At 49.5% G+C, this 23,262-nt stretch overlaps 1 protein-coding gene and 1 long non-coding RNA gene across 2 annotated transcripts in view; one reads left to right on the forward strand and one right to left on the reverse strand.

Annotated features, from left to right (window-relative positions):
- The window catches only part of LOC118155477 (deleted in malignant brain tumors 1 protein-like), a 47,734-nt gene that overhangs the window by 8,855 nt on the left and 15,617 nt on the right, over window positions 1-23,262 (forward strand). Inside the window, exons 9-16 of the mRNA XM_035308768.1 lie at window positions 51-365; window positions 11,904-12,233; window positions 13,588-13,935; window positions 14,650-14,982; window positions 15,478-15,807; window positions 15,927-16,256; window positions 16,899-17,015; window positions 21,240-21,494. Of these exons, the coding sequence (XP_035164659.1) occupies window positions 51-365; window positions 11,904-12,233; window positions 13,588-13,935; window positions 14,650-14,982; window positions 15,478-15,807; window positions 15,927-16,256; window positions 16,899-17,015; window positions 21,240-21,494 (2,358 nt within the window). The remainder of the gene's footprint in view (window positions 1-50; window positions 366-11,903; window positions 12,234-13,587; window positions 13,936-14,649; window positions 14,983-15,477; window positions 15,808-15,926; window positions 16,257-16,898; window positions 17,016-21,239; window positions 21,495-23,262) is intronic.
- LOC118155495 lies at window positions 11,180-12,678 on the reverse strand. The gene is made up of 3 exons (XR_004745900.1): window positions 11,282-12,678; window positions 11,238-11,239; window positions 11,180-11,190 (listed from the first exon to the last, which is right to left on the reverse strand). It is a non-coding gene; the product is annotated as an uncharacterized LOC118155495 (long non-coding RNA).

Genomic DNA, 23,262 nt, shown 5'->3' on the forward strand with positions numbered 1-23,262 from the left:
AAAATTTTTTTTTTTTTTTTTTTTTTTTTTTTTTTTTTTTTTTTTTCCAGATCCTGGGGCACTACGACTGGTGAATGGCTCGAGTTTCTGCACTGGGAGAGTTGAAGTGCTCCACAAACAACTGTGGGGAACCGTGTGTGATGATGGCTGGGACATGGAGGATGCCACAGTCGTGTGCCGGCAGTTGGGCTGCGGGGTGGCGGTCTCAGCCCCTGGCAGAGCTTGGTTTGGGCGAGGGCATAATGCCATCTGGATGGATGACGTGAACTGCACAGGGGGGGAAGACACCCTTTTGGAGTGCCTGGCCAGGCCGTGGGGGGAACACAACTGTGACCATGGGGAAGATGCTGGTGTGGTGTGCTCAGGTAAGGTGGCCCTGTTGGCATGGAAAAGCCTTTGGGCATGCAGGTGTCATCTCCTTGCTGAATTAGTGCTGCTCTGAGAGTGCATGCTTGCTGGTGGCTGAGGAGGCAGAGACAAATGGAAAATGAAGATGGAATTTCCTTCAACACAAGCTGAGTCTTACATTTCTAGACCCCACCTGACCCACAAGACTAGTGGATCCACGGTCAACTCCATGGTCACCATAGGTCACCATGCACCATGGTCAACAGTGTCATTCCAGGATGTGGATAATTTGAGTATGTGCTCAACACAAGTTGCAGGGAATGGTCACAACCATAGGGGAAAAAATGATGAAACCTTTCAGAAAGGATGAAGGAAGAAAAGGAGGAAAGACTATACCATGGGGAATATCCTCACAGCTGAGCTGGGAAGCTTAGAGTCATGGTTGGCAAGACTTGCCCTGGCATCCACACTTGCTCCGCTCTTTCCATCCACTTTAGGACAAATCTCAAAATGTGTTCTCCTCATGGTCAGTAAAATAGAAAGTTGTCTCTAGGACATCTGTACCCAGTGACTTACCCAGGAATGGATGCACTTGCCTGGGAACCACCCACACTCAGATGTACTCTCCTTTATGCATCTGGTACATCCTGCAGAACACTCCATCTTAACTGGTCACCCAGGCTTTTTTAAGGAAAGAGACCTGTGGTTGTGGGATGTGGTTTGCAGAAAGGACCATTTTGCAGTCATCCAGCCCTGCCAATGCCCACTGCAAATAAGTTGCTCTACAGAACGAGCAGTCAGACTGATGGCACCTTGAGTGGCCTTGACTTCCCCTTGAGTGGTCCAACAAAGTGGTCCACCTTTGAGGCAAAGGCAGCTGTGATGCACTGGATGGTGCATGGATGTGGGCAGTGAATGGCCACCACCAGTGCAGAGGACAGCTGGAGGTGCTACAGGACCTGGGGGACTGTGCCTGATTGTGACAGGGACCGAAGGGAAGCTCTCTTTGTATCTCCTCTTTGGAATCATATGATCACAGAATAATGCAGATTGTAAGGGGTCTCTGGAGAACTCTGATCTAGTAGTCCTCCATTCACCATGAGACCAACTAAACCTTGTTCATGGCTTTGACCAGTGAAAATGTAAAAGTCCCCAGGGATGAAGGTCCAAGTGCTTTTCTGGTCTCTGTCACAATATTTAACTATCCTTATGTGGAAAAAGAATATTTTCCACTATCTAATGTGAATTTCTATTGGTGCACATTGTGCCTGTTTCTTCTTGTCCTTGCGTGCTGTGGAGATGTCTGATTATCTCCTGGATTAGCTCTGGATGAAGGAAAATCTGCTTTCTCCCCACAGGCTATGTTTCAATCACACTACCAAAGCCTCTGCCACTGCTCCCATTGCTGGTCTCAGTCATTTTCCCAGTATTGATGCTGGTCTGTGGGGCTGTTCTGTGCCTGAAGAGGAGGCAAATGCGAAACAGGGCTTTTAGTCCCCCTCCAGGTGAGCTCTGTTGTGGATGAAGAGGGAAATGAAGTTTCCAGAAGGGTATGGTTGGAAGTAGGCTTGTTTAAAATGTTGATGTCAGCATACTTTGGGCAGATTTCTTTCCCATGGCTCATATTGAAAGGGACTTCCTATTCTGGTTTGAGTCCTTCGGTTCCTTTCTCTTTTCTCTTTCTATCCACTGCTCCCCTTTCACATTGACATCCTATTTCCAGCTGGGTTACTGATGCTCTTGGTGGTGGAATGGTCCTTCAAGTGGGAGCACCTGCTCAAATGCTCCTCTTCCCTCTGCTGCCTGCTGTGAGCACTGCTCTGTGCCTTCCCAGCTCCCCCTTGGGAAGGACACTGGGGATATTTAATCTTTATTCAACAGCTGAGAAAGGACCGGGAATTGTGTCTGTGCCTGAGTTTTTAAGGATATGGTGGAGACTCTTGGAAATCAGGGTTGACTGGTTGGAGACGCCTGTGTTGAACACCTGCATGTTGTCTTTTCAGAAATGAGGGATGGGGTTGGGTACAATGCTGCTAGTTTTACCAGTGCTGTCCTTGAGCTTCTTCACCTCAGGAAGAGGACAGGACAGTGGGAAGGCACCAAGACTGACCAGCTCCAAAGGGTTGGGTTGGCCAGAAATGTTCCTATGAGTGGTGTGTTGGAGTCCAAAAGAACATGCCCGTCTATCCCACTGGTGAGAGGGTCACTCCTAGGCCCATGTGTGACCCAACCAAGGAGATAGCTTTTCCAGGTCGCATCCCGTTTCTATGCCAAATGCTGAAACCATGTGTTGAAATGCCATCTGTAGGCTCTTTGCATGTAGGTGGTGGCTTGGGTGGGTGGATCAGTGTGTAGTTCTGGGGGTGGGAAAGAAGAACTTTGGGATGAAGGGTGCTGTGTGTGGACCATGTGTTTGATCAAGCGTGGTTTCTGCAAAGTAGGCTTCATGTCTGAATACTGGCAGTCAATAGTGTATATCCCGTGCTGCTGGCATTAGTCAAGCCAACTTGATGAGCGCTGTCTCCAAAGGAGTGAACGTCCTCACTGGTCTTGTAAAAAAGGAGAAAAACTCAGGCAGCACTGCCTGGGATGCCTGGATCGACCCACTGACTGAATCCTTGTGGTCTGCAGGCTTTGTACACATGGACGAGCTGGTTGTCTCTGACATGTCCACCTTGATGCCTGGAGCAGAGCAAGTGGAGGCAAAGGAGGCTCATGCTGATGATGCCAGCAACAACTGAGCTCAGGTCCTGTCACCATCCCAGATACAAGACTCCAGCTGATGCAGCTCCATCCCAGTGCACAGCCCCGTCACCATTAAGAGCCCTGGACCATCTCTTCTCTACAGAGTGAGACCACCAGAGATTGACCCATTGTCAGCTCCATGCCCACCTCAGCCAGCCACCCGAAGCAGCACAGGGCATGAAACACCACCTGGCAGGAATGGTCTGTGTGCAAAAGAGAATTGATGCATACGAATATTTTAGGTTCCTGCTTTCATTTTTTTCTTGGTGCATTTGTGAAAATAATAATAATAAAAAATCTGTAACACATAAGCAATATTTTACTTTTTTATTTTTTTCCTTTCTTCTCCTTTTTTTTTTTTAATATTTTTTTAGTCAATGGAGGCTGCAAAGCTTATCCCTACATATATGCAAGGTCTTGTTTCTGTTCACCTGTGAAGCGGAGTAGCTTTGCTAACTCCATCAACTGAAAGCTCAGGTGAGGCCTCACATAGAGCCACCTGAGATGTCCTAGGTCGCAGGCTCTGGTATGGGACTGTCAAATAGGACAAAGGACCTACAGGGAACTAGATGTGTATCTGTGTGGGCAACCAAGCCATGCTGGTCTCTTCCTTCTGCTGCATTCCCAAACGTTTCTGCATGTTGTCTTCTGGGGCCCCTGAGAGCATAGTGCTCTGACACAAGAAGGGTTTGGAAGGCACAGAGATGGGAGCTAGCCATGTGGAGGGATGCTGGCTGGGGGTTTAGGCAGCACTGGTCATAAAAAGAAGTGCTGGGTTCTCCAGTGGCTAGTGATGCAGCCCGTCTCACACAACCCAAAACAGCTGCTTGGAAGCATCAGAGGAAGCCTCAGCATGGGGACTCGGGCTGTGATGGCTATGATGGCTGTGATGAGTTAAAAGCACGAACACCTGGAAGGCAGGGGAGGAGAGGAGATGAGCAGGGAACAGGATGCCTGCTGAGTCACAGAGGCTTAGAAGATGAAAGCTTGGAATGCCCAGAGATGATTGAATCTAGAAAACAGAAGATGACTTTTGTTACAGGTAGGAGCACACCTTACTGCAGGCACTTTGAGATGATGGATACATTGGTCTTGCTGTCTGCTAATGAGTAGGATAATGGTCATTGCCCTTGTGACCTAGTGACCCTAAAGAGGTCAGGGTAATGGAGAGGTCCCTCTCCAGAATGCAGGCAGTCTTTGCAGAATTAGCTTTTCTTTGTTCTCGTTCCTGAAGCTGCAGTTCTCACCCACTTTGACACGGGGTTATCTTCTTCCTAGGAAGCACAGTTCCGTTTTCAGCATTTTCCTGGCATGGTTTAGAAGAGTTCAGCTGCAGGGTCCCCACCCATGGCTGGCTAGTGACCTTGTGCTTCTGCAGAGCTTCCAGTCCTTCATCTGCTCAGCAAAAGAATGATTCTGGAAACTTCCCTGGGTTGCTCCAGTTTGATGTGAGCTGGAGAGCCCACCAGTGTGGTGGGACTAGTAGTCCATCCACCACCCAGCAGCTCCTCAGGTTTTAAGTTAGAATCTGCAATCAGCCCATCATACAATTTACATACTTTTGTTTAAAGGGAGGCAAGTGAGGGTTAAAAGTGGAATAATGCTCTCTTAATCGTAGAAATGGGATCTAGGCACCTTAGTCTATGAGTCTAGAAACACTGAGGCAAGTAAGGGTGCCTTGCAAAAAGAAATTCACACACATGTGCGTAGGTCCCCAAAATGTCTGAGCTTGGAGTGTGCAATTTACACACATGCACTTTATAGCCTGTCCCCCAAGTCTCTTTTAGTGTCATTTGCAAATGGGCCTCGGGTAACCCCAGAACACGCCTGCTGTTCCAGGATGCTGTCACTTCTCTGTCACATTGCCTTCTCTGTGGGGTGATAAGTGAGGGAATGGCCCTTGCTAACAGACAGACATCTCTGTGGGAGTTTCATTTTTGTGTCTCTTGGGTATCACTGCAACGAGGACCTCATGGGAGGCAGTTTCTTCAGGAGGCCCTCTGGGGAGGTTCAGTATGGGGGACACCAAAGGATGAGCAGATGAAGGGGAGTTAGTGTCTGGGCAGGCTCAGAATGGGGAGAGTCTTTCTTCATGACTCTCTTTCACTGTCCTCCCTCTTAACCATTTCTGAAGCCATACAATTGCCAGTATTGGGGCATTTGAACTAAAAAATTAAAGCTGTGAGCTTCCTCTGTCCTTGTTATGGCTGATGGACTTACTCTGGCTCAAGCTGTTCCCTGAGATTTCTTCTTTACCTTTATTATTTGTACCAGTTTTCAATAGATTAGTTCATTTTTGAAAGGGAGAATGAGAGAATTTGTGTGCTGCAGGTTAGCAAAAGACACCAAGATGCAAAATCTGGGAGGGACAGGATGAGTCTGTGCTAAAAGCCTTGCAGCAGCAGGGGAGAGCTAGCCCTGGAGATGCTGGCACAGGCAGAGCTCAACCATATGGAAAGGCTCCCTGTGCTCAAGTGCAGATGTCTGTGCTGGACTGCTGCTGGAGTCACTGGGAGTGTCAGCAGAGAAAAATGAACCACATGAGAAGTCCCTGATGGTTTCCCACATCTCGCGTTCCAGCCTCTCAGAAAACCATACACCGTGCAGTCATGGGGTAATGCTTCTGAGAGTGCTGGCTCTTGAATAATGAAGTGATTTCCTGCCATCTAGCTATACATCAACGAAATGCAACAAAAAGGAATTGATAGGACAATACGTCTGGCTTGGAATGTTTCATTTTTCTGGTGCACAGCTGCTAACGTATTGCCTGGAATCACTGCCTCTGAATGTCGTAGAAGCTAAGGAATCCAAAGAAATGTTGTATACTTTAAGAAAGGTGTCAAGATGAAGACAAGGGGTTTAATTTTGCCATGATATACAACTCTGGGTCTTCCACGTTTTCTGTTCTGCAAGTAGTTCTGGTTACCATGTCCCAGGAAGGATGTACTGGAACTAGAGCAGGTCCAGAGACTGCACAAAGGTTTGTGACATTCTGGAGGGTAGCGGTGTTGGGGTTGGTCTCTTCTCCCAAGCAACAAGCAATAGGACAAGAGGTAATGGCTTCAAGTTCCACCAGGAGAGGTATGGAGAAATGGAAAAAAATCTTTACTGAAAGGGTTGTGAGGCATTGCAATAGGCTGCCCAGGGAAGTGGCCGAGTCACCATCCCTGGAGGTATTTGAGAAACCTGTAGATTTAGAACATAGTAGACTTAGAACATGGTTTAGTGGTGGACTTCAGTACTAGGTTAAAGGTCAAACTAGATGATCTTAGAGGTATTTTCCAACCTGAATGATTCTACGATTCTATGAAGTTCATCCATCATCCACGTGCCTTAGGACACTCTGTCCTTCTGCTTGAAATCTACAAAATTAATACTGGATCCAGGCAGATGATCACCTCACAGCAGTGGCAGAAGTTGTGAAGGGTCCTGGCAATGAGATGGTCTGGCTGGTGGAAGCCAGGAGGATGGCACTGCCCCAGCAGAAGCCCCACGTAGGACAGGGGGGAAGGAGGATTCTGCTGATCATAGAATCATGGAATCATAGAATGGTTTGGATTGGAAAGCTTTTAAGGCTTTAAGATCACCTAGTCCAAACCCCATACCGTGGAGAGGGACATCTTTCACCAGATCAGGTTGACCAAAGTCCCAACCAACCTGGCCTTGAACACTTCCAGGGAAGGGGCAAGATGTTGACCTGTGTGCAGGGCCTTGCAAGGTCACACCCCTCTGGGGGCAAAAGGGCAGAAAGAATGGCTCCAGATCATAGAATGGCTTGGGTTGGAAGAGACCTTAAAGATCATCTAATTTCAACCCCCCTGCCATAGGTAGGGACACCTTCCAATAGACCAGGTTGCTCAAAGCCTCATCCAACTTGGACTTAAACACCTCCAGGGATGGGACATCCACAACTTCTCTGGGCAGCCTGTTCCAGTGCCTCACCTCTTACATAATAAAGAATTTCTTCCTAAAATCGATCCAAACCTACCCTCTCTTAATTTAAAACCATTACTCTTTGTCCTATCACTACACTCCCTGACAAAGAGTCCCTCCCCAGCTTTCCTGTAGGCCCCTTTAGGTACTGGAAGGCTGCTCTGAGGTCTCCCTGGAGCCTTCTCTTCTCCAGGCTGAACAACCCCAACTCCCTCAGCCTGTCTTCACAGGAGAGGTGCTCCAGCCCCTTGATCATCTCTGTGGGCCTTCTCTGGACTTATTCTAATAGGTCCGTGTTCTTCCTGTGCTGGGGTCCTCAGAACTGAACACAGAGCTCCAGATGGGGTCTCATGAGAGCTGGGTAGAGGGGGAGAATCTCCCTCTCCCTCTCCCTGCTGGCCATTATTCTTTTGATGCAGCCTAGGATATGGTTGGCTCTATGGGCTACAAGCTCACATTTCCAACTCATGTTTGAGCTTCTTGTCATCCAGCACCCCCAGGTCCTTCTCCTCAGGGCTTCTTTCAGTCCATCTTCTGTTTGCTTGGGATAGCTGCAGACCAGATGCAGGACCTTGCCCTTGGCCTTGTTGAACTTCATGAGGTTTGTGCAGGACCACCTCTCAAGCCTGTCCAGGACCCTCTGGATGGCATCCCTTCCCTCCAGCATGTTGACTGCAACACACAGCTTGGTGTCGCTGGCAAACTTACTCAATCCCACTGTCCATGCCATGGCAAAAGATGTTAAAAATCCCAGATGTTTTTAGCATTTGGTGTATTTGTAAAAAACAAACAAAAACAACAAAAACAACAAAACACCCTAGCTCTCTGCTTAGAATTCACGTGTGTGTCCAGAGAGGGGCTGAAGGCTCTCAGAGAGCAGGAGCTGAATGGATGCAGAACTTGGGGCACGAAGAGGACGAAGGGCTCTGGTGGGTGCTTATGAAGGCATCTGGACGCAGAAACTGTTTGCAGAGCATCCCACCAAAGAGCACAAGATGCCAGCATTTAGTCACTTAGTATTCAACAAGGAACATCTCCCCTCACAAGGGGCTGCCTGCTTCTAGGAACCACTTTTTTTGCAACCAGAATAATATAAGAGATAAACAAGAGGTTCACAGGAGGTTTGTCTTCTGGGACAGTTTCAGCTATGTCTTGGGGCCTGGCAGCAGACAGGGACTGCAGAAGGAGCTGGTGTGGGCACTGCATCAAGGAAGCTTTTTCTTGGCTGTAAATTGGGACGTATGTGTGCAAGGAGTCTTGCATGTGTGCAAGATTGCATGAGATCTTGGAAACCCTGCTGCAAAGGCTTAATTATGGACAGACTTGTTTATTGGGTTTCTGTTAGGATGTGAAATTTATGGGCTGCAATATTCACGGGCTGTGATGCAGCAATAGGAAGTGCGGGGAATGTGTGGCTCTGTGTCATGAAAGAAAAACGTCTTGGCAGGGACAGCTCCGTTCACTTGCCAGACAGGGGCTTTTCTAAAAGACATGATGGATAAATGGGGCAAGAGACATCCTTTTGTTTCCTTTCAGACAAGCTGCTGCACCTTATATGTTTTTAGTCAGGCTAAATTGAGGAGGAAGGGGGAAGGATGGGGTGGGTTATTATACTGCTTGCTGAAAGCCTGAAGTGTAAGCACAGGGAAAGGCTCAGGGTGTTGTTCCAAAGCATCCCATGGTTCAGAGATCAGTCAGTAAATTCCCTGAATTCACTTAAACTGAAGGTCAGAATCAATGCAATGGGGCACTCATAACCTGGGCATGTTTATAACTAAACCTCAGCAGTTCATTCATGATTTCTGGAACACCCTTATTCTCTATAGGATGCTCCCAGAATACAAACTATGTATTTTATCTGTCTCTTAGTGTGAGGGGTCAGGTTTTATCAACACAATTTCTGACAGTGGCCTTGGGGACAGACAGACTTCAGCTGGAGCAAGCTCTTCAAAGTATGTAAAGGACCTGCTCCTCAGAATTCCTTATTCTGGCAGGGGAAAGGAGACTTGTCCTCCACAAGCACCGTGGGATTTGTCAGGATGGGGTTTACCTTTGGATGCCTATACAGTGAGGCAGATCTTCTTCAGCCCTGAAGAAAGAGATCTGGGGGTGCTGGTCAACAACAAGTTGAATGTAAGCCAGCAGGGTGCCTGGCAGCAAGAGGGCAAACATAATTTTGGGATGCTTTTAACACAGCATAGCCAGCTGGTAAAAAATATAAAAAAATAAAAAATAGGTGATTCTTCTGCTATATTTAGCATTACTGCAGCCTCACTTTGAATATTGTGTGCAGTTCTGGTTTCCACATCAAAAGGATGTGAAGATTGTGTCCAGAGGAGGGCAATAAAGCTGGTGAAAGGGCTGGATGGCATGTCCTGTGAGGAGAGGGTGAGGACACTTTTTTTTTTTTTTTTTTTTTTTTTTTGAGAAAATTCTATTCTGTCCTTCCCTTTCCCTTTTCCTCTCCCTTTCCTTTTCCTTTTCCTTTTCCTTTTTCTTTCCCTATCCTCTTCCTCTTCCTACTCTACTCTACTCTACTCTACTCTACTCTACTCTACTCTACTCTACTCTACTCTAATCCTATCCCTATCCCTATCCCTATTCCTATTCCTATTCCTACTCTACTCTAATTCTATCCTCTCCTCTGTTTTTCTGAGGGTCTCAGTGCGAAATGAACTCTCCTAGGACATACTTCTCCCCACCTTAGCATCCAGGGCTCCAGGTGAGCCACCCACCTTTCCCCCAGCTAGCTTTAGTGGTGACCTCAGGCTATGAGCCTAAATGAAGCTCCAGCTTCAAAGACATTTAAATTAAGGGAAATGATTCCCCCTCCTTTTCAACAGACCAACATACATGCTCATCCAGGACAATGGTGATGGTTTATTGGGATTTCCTGCGGAGCAGGAAGGCTTGGCTTTTCCCAAGGCTCCAAACCCCCACAAGTGAGAGCTGCAAACCCTCCTGCTTCAGGACCAGGGTCAGGGAGGTGGGGATGAAAGGGGGAGTCTCTGAGCAGGTACTGCTGCAGCGGAGAGGCCACTTAAACCACTTTGAACTGGAGGGCTCGATCCCAGGGACAGCAGGGAGGAGGGATCAGTGCAGGAGGAGGGATGAGCATGGGACAAACACAGGTCAGAGGAGGGGACTGACCATAACCTTTCTGGCAGTGGCGTTGTCCAGCTCAGCTTGCAGCTCTCACTAGGAAGATAACCAGCCCTAAAACTACTGGCATGGGGTGCTCAGGACATTTTCTGCCCCTGCAGATCACCCTGGCTGGCTGTGCTGGAGCAGGGCTCCTCATCTACTTGGCATGCCTCTGTGGTGAGTAGCTCATGCATGGGGGAAGGTACCTTGTAGTAGACCATGTGCATGGGACAAGAGAGGTTTGTGATATGTAGGAATGGGGGCTCTGGGCTTGCAGACAGACAGGGCAAAGACTCCTTTGACCTGCCAGGCTTTAAAGGGAAGGGAAAATGGCAGGTGGGGAAGGAGACCTTATTGGCCGGGTAATTATTTTGGCCTCTGTGCTGTTGCCCTCATGCAGAGTGGTTGGGAAATGTTTGGAGCCTTACCAGCCTCTGACAGGACCAGAAATTGCATATTTGTGTTGGCCACTTCTTCAGGGCCAGCCTGTATGTTTACAAAGATGGGGACCAAAGTCCTCTTCCCTCCAGCGCAAACAGGAACAGGCACTTCTACTACTCTTCACCCCACAGAAAGGAGGAGAGTGGTTGTGCAGCAGGTCCTCTAGAAGGTGGGATGCCAAGTTGCTGTTATTTTTCCTGCTTCTGCCTTTTTTTTTTTCCAAATAACATCCCTTGGCTTTCCAGTCCACCAAAATTCATTATTTCTGTGCACAGAAGGAGAGCTTGCTCTTGTGCATGATGGGCAAAAAAAAACCTGATGATCTGTTGTCAGCTCCATATCGCAATATATATACAAATAGAATTAAAATACAAGGCTGCACACAGACAGCTCCCTTTGCTGTCTTAGCACAGAAACACAGAATCATGGAATGGTTGAGGTTGGAAGGGACCTCATTTGGTCCAGCCCCTCTGCTACAGCTGGGACACCCAGAGCAGGGCGCCCAGGACCACGTCCAGGTGGCTTTTGAAGATCTCCCAGCAGAGAGACTTCACAACCTCTGGGCAGCCTGTGCCTGGGCTCCATCACCTGCACAGCACAGATGTTTTCTGATGGTTAGACAGAACCACTTGTCTTCCAGTTTGTGCCCATTGCCTCTTGTCCTGTCCACCCCCTGAAAAGAGCCTGGCTCCATCTTCATCGCGCCCTTCCTTCAGGGATTTATGGGCATCGATAAGATCCCCTCTGAGCCTTCTCTTCCCCAGGCTCTCAGCCTCTCTTCGTAGGAGAGGTGGTCCCTTGATCACCTTGGTGTCCCTCCATTGACTCTCCCCAGCATGTCCATGTCTGTCTTGGACTGGGGGCCCAGCACTGGACCCAGCACTCGAGGTGCAGCGTCCCCAGTGCTGAGTAGAGGGGAAGGATCACCTCTTGACCTGCTGGTGATGCTTTGCCTAATGCAACAGCCAACTGAGAGACAATCCCTACGTCCAGAGTTTTCAATCCAGACTGCAGTGTGGTCTTTTTTTTGTTTGTTTCTGAATTTGTTTGGGAATATCCATTAAAAATATCCAAAGTCCCTTTGACGATTAATGTCTTTTACTGGGAAAATGGGATTTGCAGAGCATTTTTTTCTCCTAGATCTGGATTTTTTGGGGGTTTGCCTACCACAGGAGAAGCATGTGAGTGGTGCACATAAACCATAGCTACTTGCAGAGGCCATATGAAGCTAGCACAGGTCATGTAGGCTTTCTCAGCTCTTCTGCATGGGACTGTTTCTGCATCCCGTGCAGAACCAGTTGCATCCCAGAGGGTTCCCCTCCGCTTGCTGAACGGACCACACCGTTGTGCTGGCCGAGTTGAGGTGTACTACAGCAACAGGTGGGGCACGGTGTGCGACGACCACTGGGACCTGGATGATGCCAACGTGGTGTGCCGTCAGCTGCACTGTGGCATCGCCTTGTCCACCAGCAGACCTGGCCAGTTCAGGATGGGGTCTGGCCCCATCTGGCTGGACGATGTCAACTGCACGGGGACGGAGGTGGCGCTTTCCTACTGCAGAGCGAATGACTGGGGGAAGAACAATTGCCACCATGGTGAAGATGCTGGTGTGGTTTGTGCAGGTAACACCCTGAGGAAATTATGGGGTGGGAGGACATGGTTAGATGTTTTGTGGTTTATCCCATACAGCACAAGGGCTTGCAGGTTTGGAAATCAGTTTTGGAAACATTACCAGCCCAGGAAAATCAGTGTTAATTACACCTTGCAAGAGTCCTGAGATGATGAATCTCCTCTGGGGGATGTGTAGGGGCCTCTTGCACATCCCACCTCTCCAAGACCCTTGTTTTGGCTGAATTTCTGGGGAAGTGGGCACAGATAGAGATACAGCCACCCATTCTGTTTTGCTGACAGGCTCCATGAAACACATCCCTAGGCAGGGGAGAGGGGCCAGAAGGAGACATTGACTCCTCCTTGCTGCCACCAATATAATGGATACCAGATCTTTTCCATGCTTTTGCCTCTGGCAATCTGAAATCATCTTGGGGTGCTGGAGAATGTCCAAAGAAGAGCAACAAAGCTGATGAAGGGTCTAGAGAGCAAGTATTATGAGGAGCAGCTGAGGCAGCTGGGGTAGTTGAGCTTGGAGAAAAGAAGGCTCAGGGGACACCTTACCTTTCCACAACTACTTCAAAGGAGGTTGTAGTGGGGTGGGAGTCAGTCTCTTCTTCCAAGCAACAAGCAATAGGACAAGTACAAATAGCCTCAAGTGGTACCACGGGAAGTATAGGTTGGACATTAGAAAATATATATATTTTTATTAGGAAAAACAAAACAAAACAAAAACACTAAAAGGGTTGTGAAGCTTTGGAATAGACTGCCCAGGGAAGTGGTTGTCACCATCCCTGGAGGTATTCAGAAAATGTGGAAATGTGGTAGGACCTGGTTTAGTGGTGGACTTGGCAGTGCCAGGTTACCGGTTGGACTTGATGATCTTAGAGGTCTTTCCCAACCTGAATCATTTTGTGATTCTACGATTCTGTGTTCAGACGGAACCTGTTGAGTTCCAGTTTGTGTCCATTGCTTCTTTTCTCAGTCCAGAGGTAGCTGCATGTTAGTGATTACTGGGTGCAGCCAGCAAACGTGGTGGAGTGCAGAATGGTCATGCTGTATCTTCCAGTGCCCCAAGGAGCGGCAGGAGAGGTTTAGGTTGGATATCAGGAAAAACTTCTTTCCTGAAAGGGTTGGTAGGCATTGGAATGGGCTGCCCAGGGAAGTGGTTGAGTCACCATCCCTGGAGGTCTTTAAACATTCTTAGATGTAGAGCTTAGGGATATGGTTTAGTGGAGGACTTGTTGGTGTTAGGTCAGAGGTTGGACTAGGTGGTCTTGGAGGTCTCTTCCAACCTAGATGATTCTGTGATTCTGAGAAATGAGGGACAAGGGGGGTTTCAAGGTACATCTCTTGTGCTTCTCCTAGAGTCAGCCAGCCACCACCAGGACTCCAGCACGGGTTCCACAGAGCTACGCCTGGTGAACGGCCCGAACCGCTGTGCCGGGAGAGTGGAGCTGCTGTATGATCACGAGTGGGGAACCGTGTGCGATGATGACTGGAGCTTCACAGATGCCAAAGTCGTGTGTCAGCAGCTGGGCTGTGGGACGGCAGTCTCAGCTTATAGCTCAGCATACTTCGGCCAGGGAACGGGCCCCATTTGGTTAGACAACGTTCAGTGCAGTGGGACAGAAGCTGCCCTGTCTGAATGCCAGGCCAGGCCATGGGGAGTCAATAACTGTGACCATGGAGAAGATGCTGGAGTTGTGTGTGCAGGTAACCACTGATAGATAATATGAGGCTTGATTCCAGGAGAAGAAGTTCAGTGAAGGATGCTTGGCTCCAAGGACTAATACCACTTTGACAGCTTTAGCCAAGGGTGAAAGGGTGACCTTGTCCCCTCTCTTTTCTTCTGTAATGCACTCCATAGAACACAGGTCGTCCTTCTACAGCAAGTAAGGAGCAGCAGTGATGACGAGGGGTAGGTAGCACACCAAAAACATGCTAGTATGGGCAACAAGAGTGTGCACCAAGGACAGAGGGAGAACACAGGACTGGGTGGCAGAGCTGCTCCAGCAAGGTCCCAACCCACTGTGCTATAGGGACCAGCAGCCTACAACCTCACAGGCTAAAGTGAGGGGCCCTGGGGCCTTTGTGAAGAAAGGGAAGTAGCAAGGGGGTCTTCAGGAAGCTTTGGAGATTGCTGGAGTCACCAAGCCAATACTATGGGTTCCTGGACCTCTTAAAACCAGATTGCAGCAGCTTACGGGGGGCAGTTTGCTTGTGCTCACGTTGAACATTCATGGGCTTTGAGGTCACACAGCTGGTTCCTCTAGATACCTCAACAGGTTTTCATGGACATGAGAACCCTCCTGAGCAAAACACCGGGGGAGTACCACCTGGGGAAGGTGCTGAGGGCATGGGTGGCATGCGGACGTGGTATTCGATCAGGTCTGATGCTCCTTTTCTCTCTCACCCCTGTGCCACCAGAAGGCACAGCCGTCGAAGCGCCGGCTCAGCTGCGCCTGCAGAACGGCCCCAGCCGCTGCGCAGGAAGAGTGGAGGTGCTCCACGACCATCAGTGGGGGACGGTGTGTGACGACGGCTGGAGCCTAATCCAAGCCAAGGTGGTGTGCCGACAGCTGAGCTGCGGGACGGCAGTCTCAGCTCCAGTTCTGGCTCACTTTGGGCCAGGGTCTGGCCGTGTCTGGCTGGATAACGTGAACTGCACCGGGGATGAAGCGGCTCTCTCCGAGTGCCACGCCAGGCCATGGGGATCCAATGACTGTGACCATGGGGAGGATGCTGGTGTGGTGTGCTCAGGTGAGCCATGTTCATAAGTACTGTGCAGTTCAGGTGCAACCTGGTCATGTTCTCAAAATCCAGAAATGGGGACTTTTTCCACACCCTGTTGAAAAATAATAATAATAATAATAATCAGAGCATGGTGTGAATACCACACCAAGTGATGCTGTTCCCTGTGCAAGACCTTAGGAAGGTTTTGTGCAGAAAGAAGCACAGCTAGAGAGGCATTCTCCTATCCCTTTCTGATAGCTCTAGCTGCATTAGCTCATCGGTCGGTGCCTCCTACCACTTCTTGTAGTGACTATTGATCCCAGTACACTTTGTTGGGCACTGAATCCCAAGGTCTGTAGCTGTGGTCCCTTTTTATCTGAGCTGAGAATTTTTGTCATTGTAGCACATTTCCCAGACCTCTTGAAAGGATGTTCTAGTTTTTCCATGGCTTAATACATTTCAAAGCCTGTCTGGAACTGATGATAAGTTGTTATCATCATTTTGCCCCCTCCTCAGACACAGACACGGACACGTCAAGGCACCGTCTGCTGCGGCTGATGAATGGATCGAACAGCTGCGTTGGGAGAGTTGAGGTTCTTCACGACCACAAGTGGGGGACGGTGTGCGACGACACGTGGGACATAAACGATGCTGCAGTTGTGTGCCGGGAGCTGGGCTGCGGGACAGCAATCTCAGCACCGGGCTCAGCTCATTTTGGGCAAGGGTTGGACCCCATCTGGCTGGACAATGTGCACTGCGTGGGGACGGAGTCCACCTTGGCAGAGTGTGGGCTGAAAAGCTGGGGAGAGCACAACTGCGGCCACAGTGAGGATGCCGGTGTGGTGTGCTCAGGTAAATCCACAGGGACCAGGGTGGGACATCCAGGACAGGCCGAGTTAATTCCTGTCCACTTGATGTGGGGTTGGACACCAAAGCTGTCCTGCCCAACACCTCTCTGCTCTCCGCTGCAGGCACCAACCCTTTGCAGCTGCGGGTTAAGGATGGTCCAGGTCCCTGCTCAGGGCGCGTGGAGGTGCTGTACAACGCCAGCTGGTACGGCGTCTGCGACAGTGACTGGAGCTTGCTGGAGGCGCAGGTGGTCTGCAAGCAGCTGGGCTGTGGACCGGCACTGTCTGCGCCCATCGGAGGCCAGTTCAGCCCAGAGCGTGGCCACACGTTGCTGGAAGGGCTGAGCTGCCGGGGCTCAGAGTCGCTGCTCCTGGAGTGCCAGCAGAAGAATATGGGTCTGGGGCAGTGCAAGCATGGCTTTGCAGCCGGGGTGGTGTGTACGGAGATGGAAGGTGAGTGCCAGGAACCTCTGTTGTCCTACTGCAGATGGCACCGCTCTGCCTGCACTGGTGGCCAACCTGGTGTCTAGGACAGGCAGAGCCACGTAGTGACAACACACCATGGGGTAATGCTCCTGTCCCTGTGCCAGTCTTAGCAGAAGTGCTGCCAGAAACCTCCCTGACAGAAACCATTAGATGGACAGGATGGAGGCACCTGGAGGAAAAGAGATGTAGGCGATAGAGTGGGATTAATTAGGAGAAGGTGTGGATATCGTTCTCCTTCAGAAAGTCTGCCTCTGTGGGCAGGGAAAGACAAATTCTAATGCACAGGGATTTCTGTTAAGGTACAGCCTCTTGTATCTAACCTAGTTCTGCCATGCCTTGCTGTCTCCCATGTGGCAAGGGTGTTTGGGGATGCCAAGGGTTGCCCTTGTGGATAAGTTCTCCTGGCATTAATCCAAGTTGGGGGGTCCTTGCACCCATCCTACAAAAGTGGAGGGCAAGCCAACAGGGGTAAGCCCCAGCCCCATGGAGTGCTGTGGTGGAAGATGCTGAGCGTCCCCCCAAAAACGTGCAGCAGAAAGGAAGGGTGAGCAGGAACCCCAAGGGATGGAGCAGGACTGACCATCCAACTGAGCTTAACTCTTTCCGCAGACCTCAACCAGGCCTGCTCAGTGCTGTCAGGTCTGCTTGGCGTTGGGGCAACACTCTGTGGGATCCTGCTGGTCCTGTACCTGGCGAGGTGTGGAAGACAGGCTGGGCGCTCCCAGGGTAAGAGCAGGACCTCTGTGCATGGTACACCTGGTGTCCCTGCAGGGCTCATGGTGCTTTTGGCCTCACTTCTTGGGTTGGGGTTGGGGTTTGTGCATCATTGGTCTGTGCATCATTTCTTGGGTTGGGGTTTGTGCCCTCTGTGTGTCACCCTGCTCCTTTGTTTTGCAGACAAATCTCATGCAAAGAAGGTGGATGATGCCGGGACATCATCTGAGGCTTAGGTGACCACACTCCTGGTGTTGAAGGCAAGGCTCCCCAGGACCCCAGAAGGTAGCAAAGACACTGTTTTGTGGAGCCAGAGCAGAGCAGCCCTGCAAGGATCAGCAGAGAGGATCTCCTCTGGCAGAGTGGAGAATCCTGTCTCATGTGCCCCATAGCCCCTGGCCCACTGCACTGAGCTCCTGGGGGTCCCACTTCCCCCCATGGTCACACACAGCATCATAAATCCCTCGGTCTCCAAGCCAGGTCTTCTCAGAGTGATAACCCCTATCTGGTCCTCCAGGTAGGCTCCAGCCTCCCAGCTCCATCTGCTTGCACTGATGCCTCATTCCCACCACTGCAATCCTGTGCCTTCACCCAACAATCACCCCTTGTCATCACCCCAACGGTCATCATACTTTTTCCTCTAATCTCCCATGGAAATGACTTCATGATCCAAGAATGAGAGAACAGGATGCTCTAGTGCACCATACACAGCTAACTTTGCAAAAAGAGCAATGCACTTCAAAGTCTGTCCAGGATGGGCTGGGAAGTACCTCGTCCGTTGTATTTATTATAGTTTTGAATACCAGTAAAGAATCCTGAAACCTGAAAGAACAAGAATGAAATATTGTATGCATGTTCAGGGTTGTGTGGTGACTTGGCCTGAAGTTTAGGCAGTGTATGTGATGAAAGAACGGGTTCTTTGGCTATGGAGGGATGATTGGGTCACATATTGGAGGCTGATGATTGCTGTCTCTGGGTGAGATATGGTCCTGGCCACAACCAAGGAAGCGTCTGTGGGTGGTCACGCTCTTAATAGAGCAACCCATGAGTCAGGTCTGAGCCCCAAACCACCCACCACTTCGGTGAAGCCAGAGGGTCCCATGGTCAGGACTGAGGAACATCCCCATGCCACATGGAGGGAACAAATGAACACAAGCTTCATCGGATTGTGATGAAGCCACAGAAAGAAGCATTGGCTTAGGGACCAAGGAGCATACTTGACATGGAAACATCTCAAATTAGCTGCTGGAAGAGGTAGAAAAAGCTGGCTAGGATCTCACCAGGTAGAAGACAAAGCAGGAGCAAGGACTGGAGACAAGAAGAGAGGGGCCACTAGGTGCATGCAGGAGAAGATGAGTATTTAGAGCACTGTGAGGTGCAGCTGAGGACATGACAATGAAGTACAGAAGGTAGGAAATGGCATTGCAGGTTCTTTTCAGTAGTGGAGAGGGCTTGGGGAATTAAGCTAACCCTCCTATGCTCTCTGTTCAATGACTGCATTGCAGGATCCGTTCAGTCCTTCCAACAGCAAGGTTGCCTTTGGGAACTGGTGGGGCAGCAGGGTCTTGTTGTCCTGCTCTCCTCGTTTTGGCTAGGATAGAATTAATTTTCCTCCCAGTAGCTGGTAGGGTGCTGTGTTTTGGATTTAGGATGTTGATAACTAATGTTGATAACACACTGATGTTTTAATTGTTGCAGAACAGTGCTTACACTGAGCCAAGGACTTTTCAGCTCCTCGCTCTGTCTTGCCAGCTGGCAGGCTGGGGGTGCAGCAAGAGCTGGGAGGGGACAGACCCAGGACAGCAGACCCAAACTGGCCAAAGGGGTATTCCATACCATCTGACGTCATGCTGAACAATATATAGGGGTGGCTAGCCGGGGTGGGGGGGCCGGCTGCTTGGGGATAGGCTGGGCATCGATCAGCGGGTGGTGAGCAATTGCATTGTGCATCATTTCTTTGTACACATTAGTACTATTATTATTATTATTCTTTCTTTTCTGTCCTAATAAACTGTCTTTATCTCGACCCACAGGCTTGCATTTCTTTCTAATTCTCTCCCTTATCCCAGAGAGGGAATGGGAGGGAGTGGCTGTGTTAACCACAGCTGCCAGCCAGGTTAAACCACACCACCTCTCATTCCCTTCCAGCCAGCAGCTGAAGCTCTCATCAGTTTGCATCTTGCTGCCCGTCCTAAGCCTCAGCCATGCAGTCCCTGGCCCCTTCTTTCAATGTGTGGTTGCAAGGTCATCTTCTGGTCCTCCCTGGACATCCTAGGACTTTGGGATTGCTTATCCTCCTTCTGGCACTTGAGTCTTTTAATTTTCCTTCTGGCTGCCCCAGCAGACCCAGTTCTCCAGTCTTGCTTGTCCCAGAGTTTACACCAAAGGCTCAGCACTCCTGAGCTCTTTGAGCTCTGTGTGTCTGCACCTGAGTGCCTCAGAATAGCGGAAAACGGGAACTTGGACCCAATTGTCTGGGGTGTTTTCACTGCCTTGGGAAAGGAAGAAAAGACCGGAGCCTGAGTATCAGAAAGCGCCAACTGTCTGCATCATTGTGTGTGTTTAATCACAGTTTGGAGAAGGCCTTTACGACTGAAAAAGATCTGACTTTGGGCTGGGGACTGCTCTGCAGAGATACTGCAATATCTCAGGAAGGGGTTTCAGCCTTCCCAAGGGGACACAGCACACAAATTCAAAAGGAACAGGACAGACAAGAGCACGACACATTTCCAGAGCGCCTATTTGTACAAACTACTGAAAACGACCAGCAGAAGCAGCCCAGCTCACAGCTGCATTGGCCAGGTCAGGCTTTGACAGTTCATAGCATTTCTGTGATGGTGTCGGGAATTTCTTTGTTGCTGGCCTCTGTTTACAAAAGAGAGGCACAAAGTCCTTGGGCTCACTGAGCCTCAGGACAAATGAAAACACCTTTCCCAACTGCTCTACTTTTTATTAGCTTTGAATCATATCCAGCTGATTTTTTTTTTTTTTTTTTTTCACCCACTCATTCTTGTACCAGTATTTCAGTTTTTAATACGCATCTTTTTCCTTTTGGTCTGCAGCCCCAGCTCTGCTCACTCTCAGCATTCCTCTGCTGTTTGGACGTCTCTTATTTGCTCTTCCTGCAGGTAGCGATCTACTCTTTACTACTCTTCTTGGGTTTTGCCGGGCTGAAGAGTTCAGTTCAGCCCTAGACCACCTTGGCCACACTCGGTCCTCCTCCCATAACATGCTCAGCTTTCATTTCTTCTTTTTGCACAGACATGCACCTTCTAGGGCCATATCCTTTCTCATCCCTATCTTCAGTGCACTGCTAGTGCAGCATCCACTGTAGTCTCAACATTCCCATTCAGAGCAACAAGTGATATTTATCTAATGACTTCGCAAACTCTTTTTTTTCTGTGCCATGCTTACTCTGGCTTCAGGCCCTCTTCTTGCAAAACGTCAACATGCCACAAGGATGTGCCCTCTGCAAGTGATGGGAGGGCGGGGACAGCAAATCCTGCAGCTCACCTTCTTCCTCTGTGGAGCAAGAAAATAATGTTGTCCATTTTCCCTCCACCTATGAACGGCCTGAACTGCTCTGCACTACCCGTCCGAATGGTTTACCCATTGCCCTGTTGCTTATTCTAGTGGAAACCCATACTGGGTTGGGGAAAGTCCTGGAGCACAGACTCTGTGAGTTTTCTTCATGTGTATGAGGATTTTTCTTTCCCTCTCTACTGGCTGGAGAGGTGTTTCCTGGCCAGCTCAGCATCATGTTAGCTCCAGCCTGCACAATAAAGGCATTTCCAACATTTAGTAGCATATTCGCTTGTAGAAGGTGGTCCCTAACACCTGAAAACCCAATCAGATACTTTTTAATGAAGCTAAAGTAGCTAATTTTCCCCACTTCTGTGCAAAAAGGCTGGATTTATATTGTCAGAAGAAGGTCTCCTGCACCATCCCCAGGACACTGCTGGACAGCCGAGGTGCCTTCGGGGCTGTCATGTAGAACACGGGGCCTGGGTGCAGAGGCAGTTTTGTTTGCTCTGCCTTTTCCTGGAACTGCTCTCCATTTCACAACCTGGTGACAGGATCAGACAGCGGCACGGAGCAGAGGGTCACCTTCTGGCATGGATTCACACAAAGCCCGAGCCGATGCCCTGTGACCTAGGGGCAGAGGAAGAGGAGGGCTAGCCAGGCAGGGAAAAGCACAGGGTGAGGGAGGGAGCAGGAGGAGGGTTTGCTGCTGAAATGCCCATCACTCCCATCCCTGGGCATCTGCCTCGATTCCTCTCCATCCCTCCCAGTTGGCCAGCGGGACACGGAGCACAGCTACCATCTCTCACCAGGACTTTCTGCTCCAGCTTCCAGCCCATGGCCATTCTGTGAAGATGGGGATGCCAGGTGGTCTCCATCCCTCCCCCAGGTACCCCTTGGGCAGAAACCAATCCACCTGCTCCGGAGTCAATACCGTGGGGATCCTCCTCCTGATCGTGTGCCTTTGGGGTGAGTGGTGTTTGCCTTTGCTTCTGATCCCAGGGGGGATATCTGCTACCTGTGCTCCTCCAGTGTATTCATTTGGTTCTTTATGGAGGACAGCATGGTCTGGCCACGGGTCCTGGGTTTCATTCATCAATCTTGGGCAGAGAGGACTGGTTTGTGATGGTTTTGGAGGCAGGAGAAAAGTCTTTATGTGCAGCTATCCCTGAAGACTGTGCTCTCAAAGTCATGTATTACCTATTTACTTCTACACATGTGATTTTGCCACATGAATAAAGACTTGGCACTTAAGAGTGGAGAGAAACATGCTGAGTTTTGCCTGCTGAAGCTGTACCATAACCATCCATGCTCTTCTGCTCTGCTTAACCTTGGTTTATTACGGACCTTGTGTGGCAAATTTATAGGGTGGAGGGGGCCTGGACAAACTCAGCACCTCTGTGCATAGCGAAGAGGGGCAGCTCCTTGTAAGATGAGGGAGTGACAAGTAAGGACCACAGACCTCAATTTCCAGGACAAGGCTGGGTGCACTCTGCCAAGCCGTGGTTTGTCCATGCAGGCACAGGCAGTCAATGCACCTGAGACTGACCACGTTAACTACGGGCAGTCTCAGCTATGGGTTTGATTTTTTATTGCTTATCAATGGGTAACTCCTAGTAAAAATGAAGAAAACGAGCAAAAGGCCTTTAAGACTGCTTTTAGCCTGGGGTAGGAGAGCTTGCAAACTGAGAAGTGAATGCCTGCCATGCACCTGGTTCAGACTCATCTTAAATTTTAATAATATAATAACCCTAATTTTTGGGGTTGTCTTTGCAAAGATATTTTCATGCTCCCCAGGGCACGTCCCTTATAAATAAGAGAGCTGAGCTTCTGAAGCCTGCATGCAGAGTGCCAGCTTGTCCCCTTTGGCAATGCTACCGCTCCCCAGACCTTGCTTGTACCTGGGAATGACTCAGGGATTTCATTTGTAAACTGTTTCTTCCCCTTTCTGGCCTCGGTGACTTCCAGAGTGCTGTATCTGACCCCGTGCTTATCATCTGGGGAAATCCTTGCAGCTTACAGACCAAGGGTATCAGGCCATCACTGAAGGTCCTAACTCAGGCTCGTGATATATCTTCTGGAGAGTGACAGGCCCCCACAGAAGGCAGGTCCCATTTTGGGTGGGCAGTGCTGCCTATTGCTCTGTGCTGGTATTAAGAGGAGAAAAGGAGGAAGAAGTGTTTAGCTGCTCAGCTTTAAGTAGCTTTGGAGCATGGGGCACATGGCTTAGGGAGCACACAGACACCAGCTCCTGACACAGCTTATGGGAGCAGCACAACTGTGCTGGACCTGAGCACAGATCAGTGCCTGAGCACTTTGGAAATCATTCTCTGCAGTCAAAAAGGTACTTACAGAATGCAACCACATTCCTCTCGAGCATTTTTTATGTTGACCCAGTTAGGAACTTGCAGTTAACTTGTGGCTCCTTTCTGCACAGTCTCCATTTTGCTGGTGCTCTTACTAGGTGTGCATAAGGGGCTGGAGGCAATCTTATGCTGCAGATCTTGTACACTGTGAAGACCTTCCCATAGCTCAAGCACTTTTCCACGTCTCCCAACTATCTGTGTAGTTATACCACACAAAGTTACTCTATGGTGAAACTGTATCTTTGTTTCTGACAAACAAGCATTTGCCTGTGGTTTTACATGAGTAAGAAAAAGACTCCTAGGGCGTGGGATCCACACTGGCATTAAGATGATTAAACTCAGGCATTTAGATACAAGCATGAGACTCAGCT

The sequence above is a fragment of the Oxyura jamaicensis genome, chromosome 31 (assembly GCF_011077185.1).
Source record: "Oxyura jamaicensis isolate SHBP4307 breed ruddy duck chromosome 31, BPBGC_Ojam_1.0, whole genome shotgun sequence".
Classification (NCBI taxonomy): Eukaryota; Metazoa; Chordata; class Aves; order Anseriformes; family Anatidae; genus Oxyura; species Oxyura jamaicensis.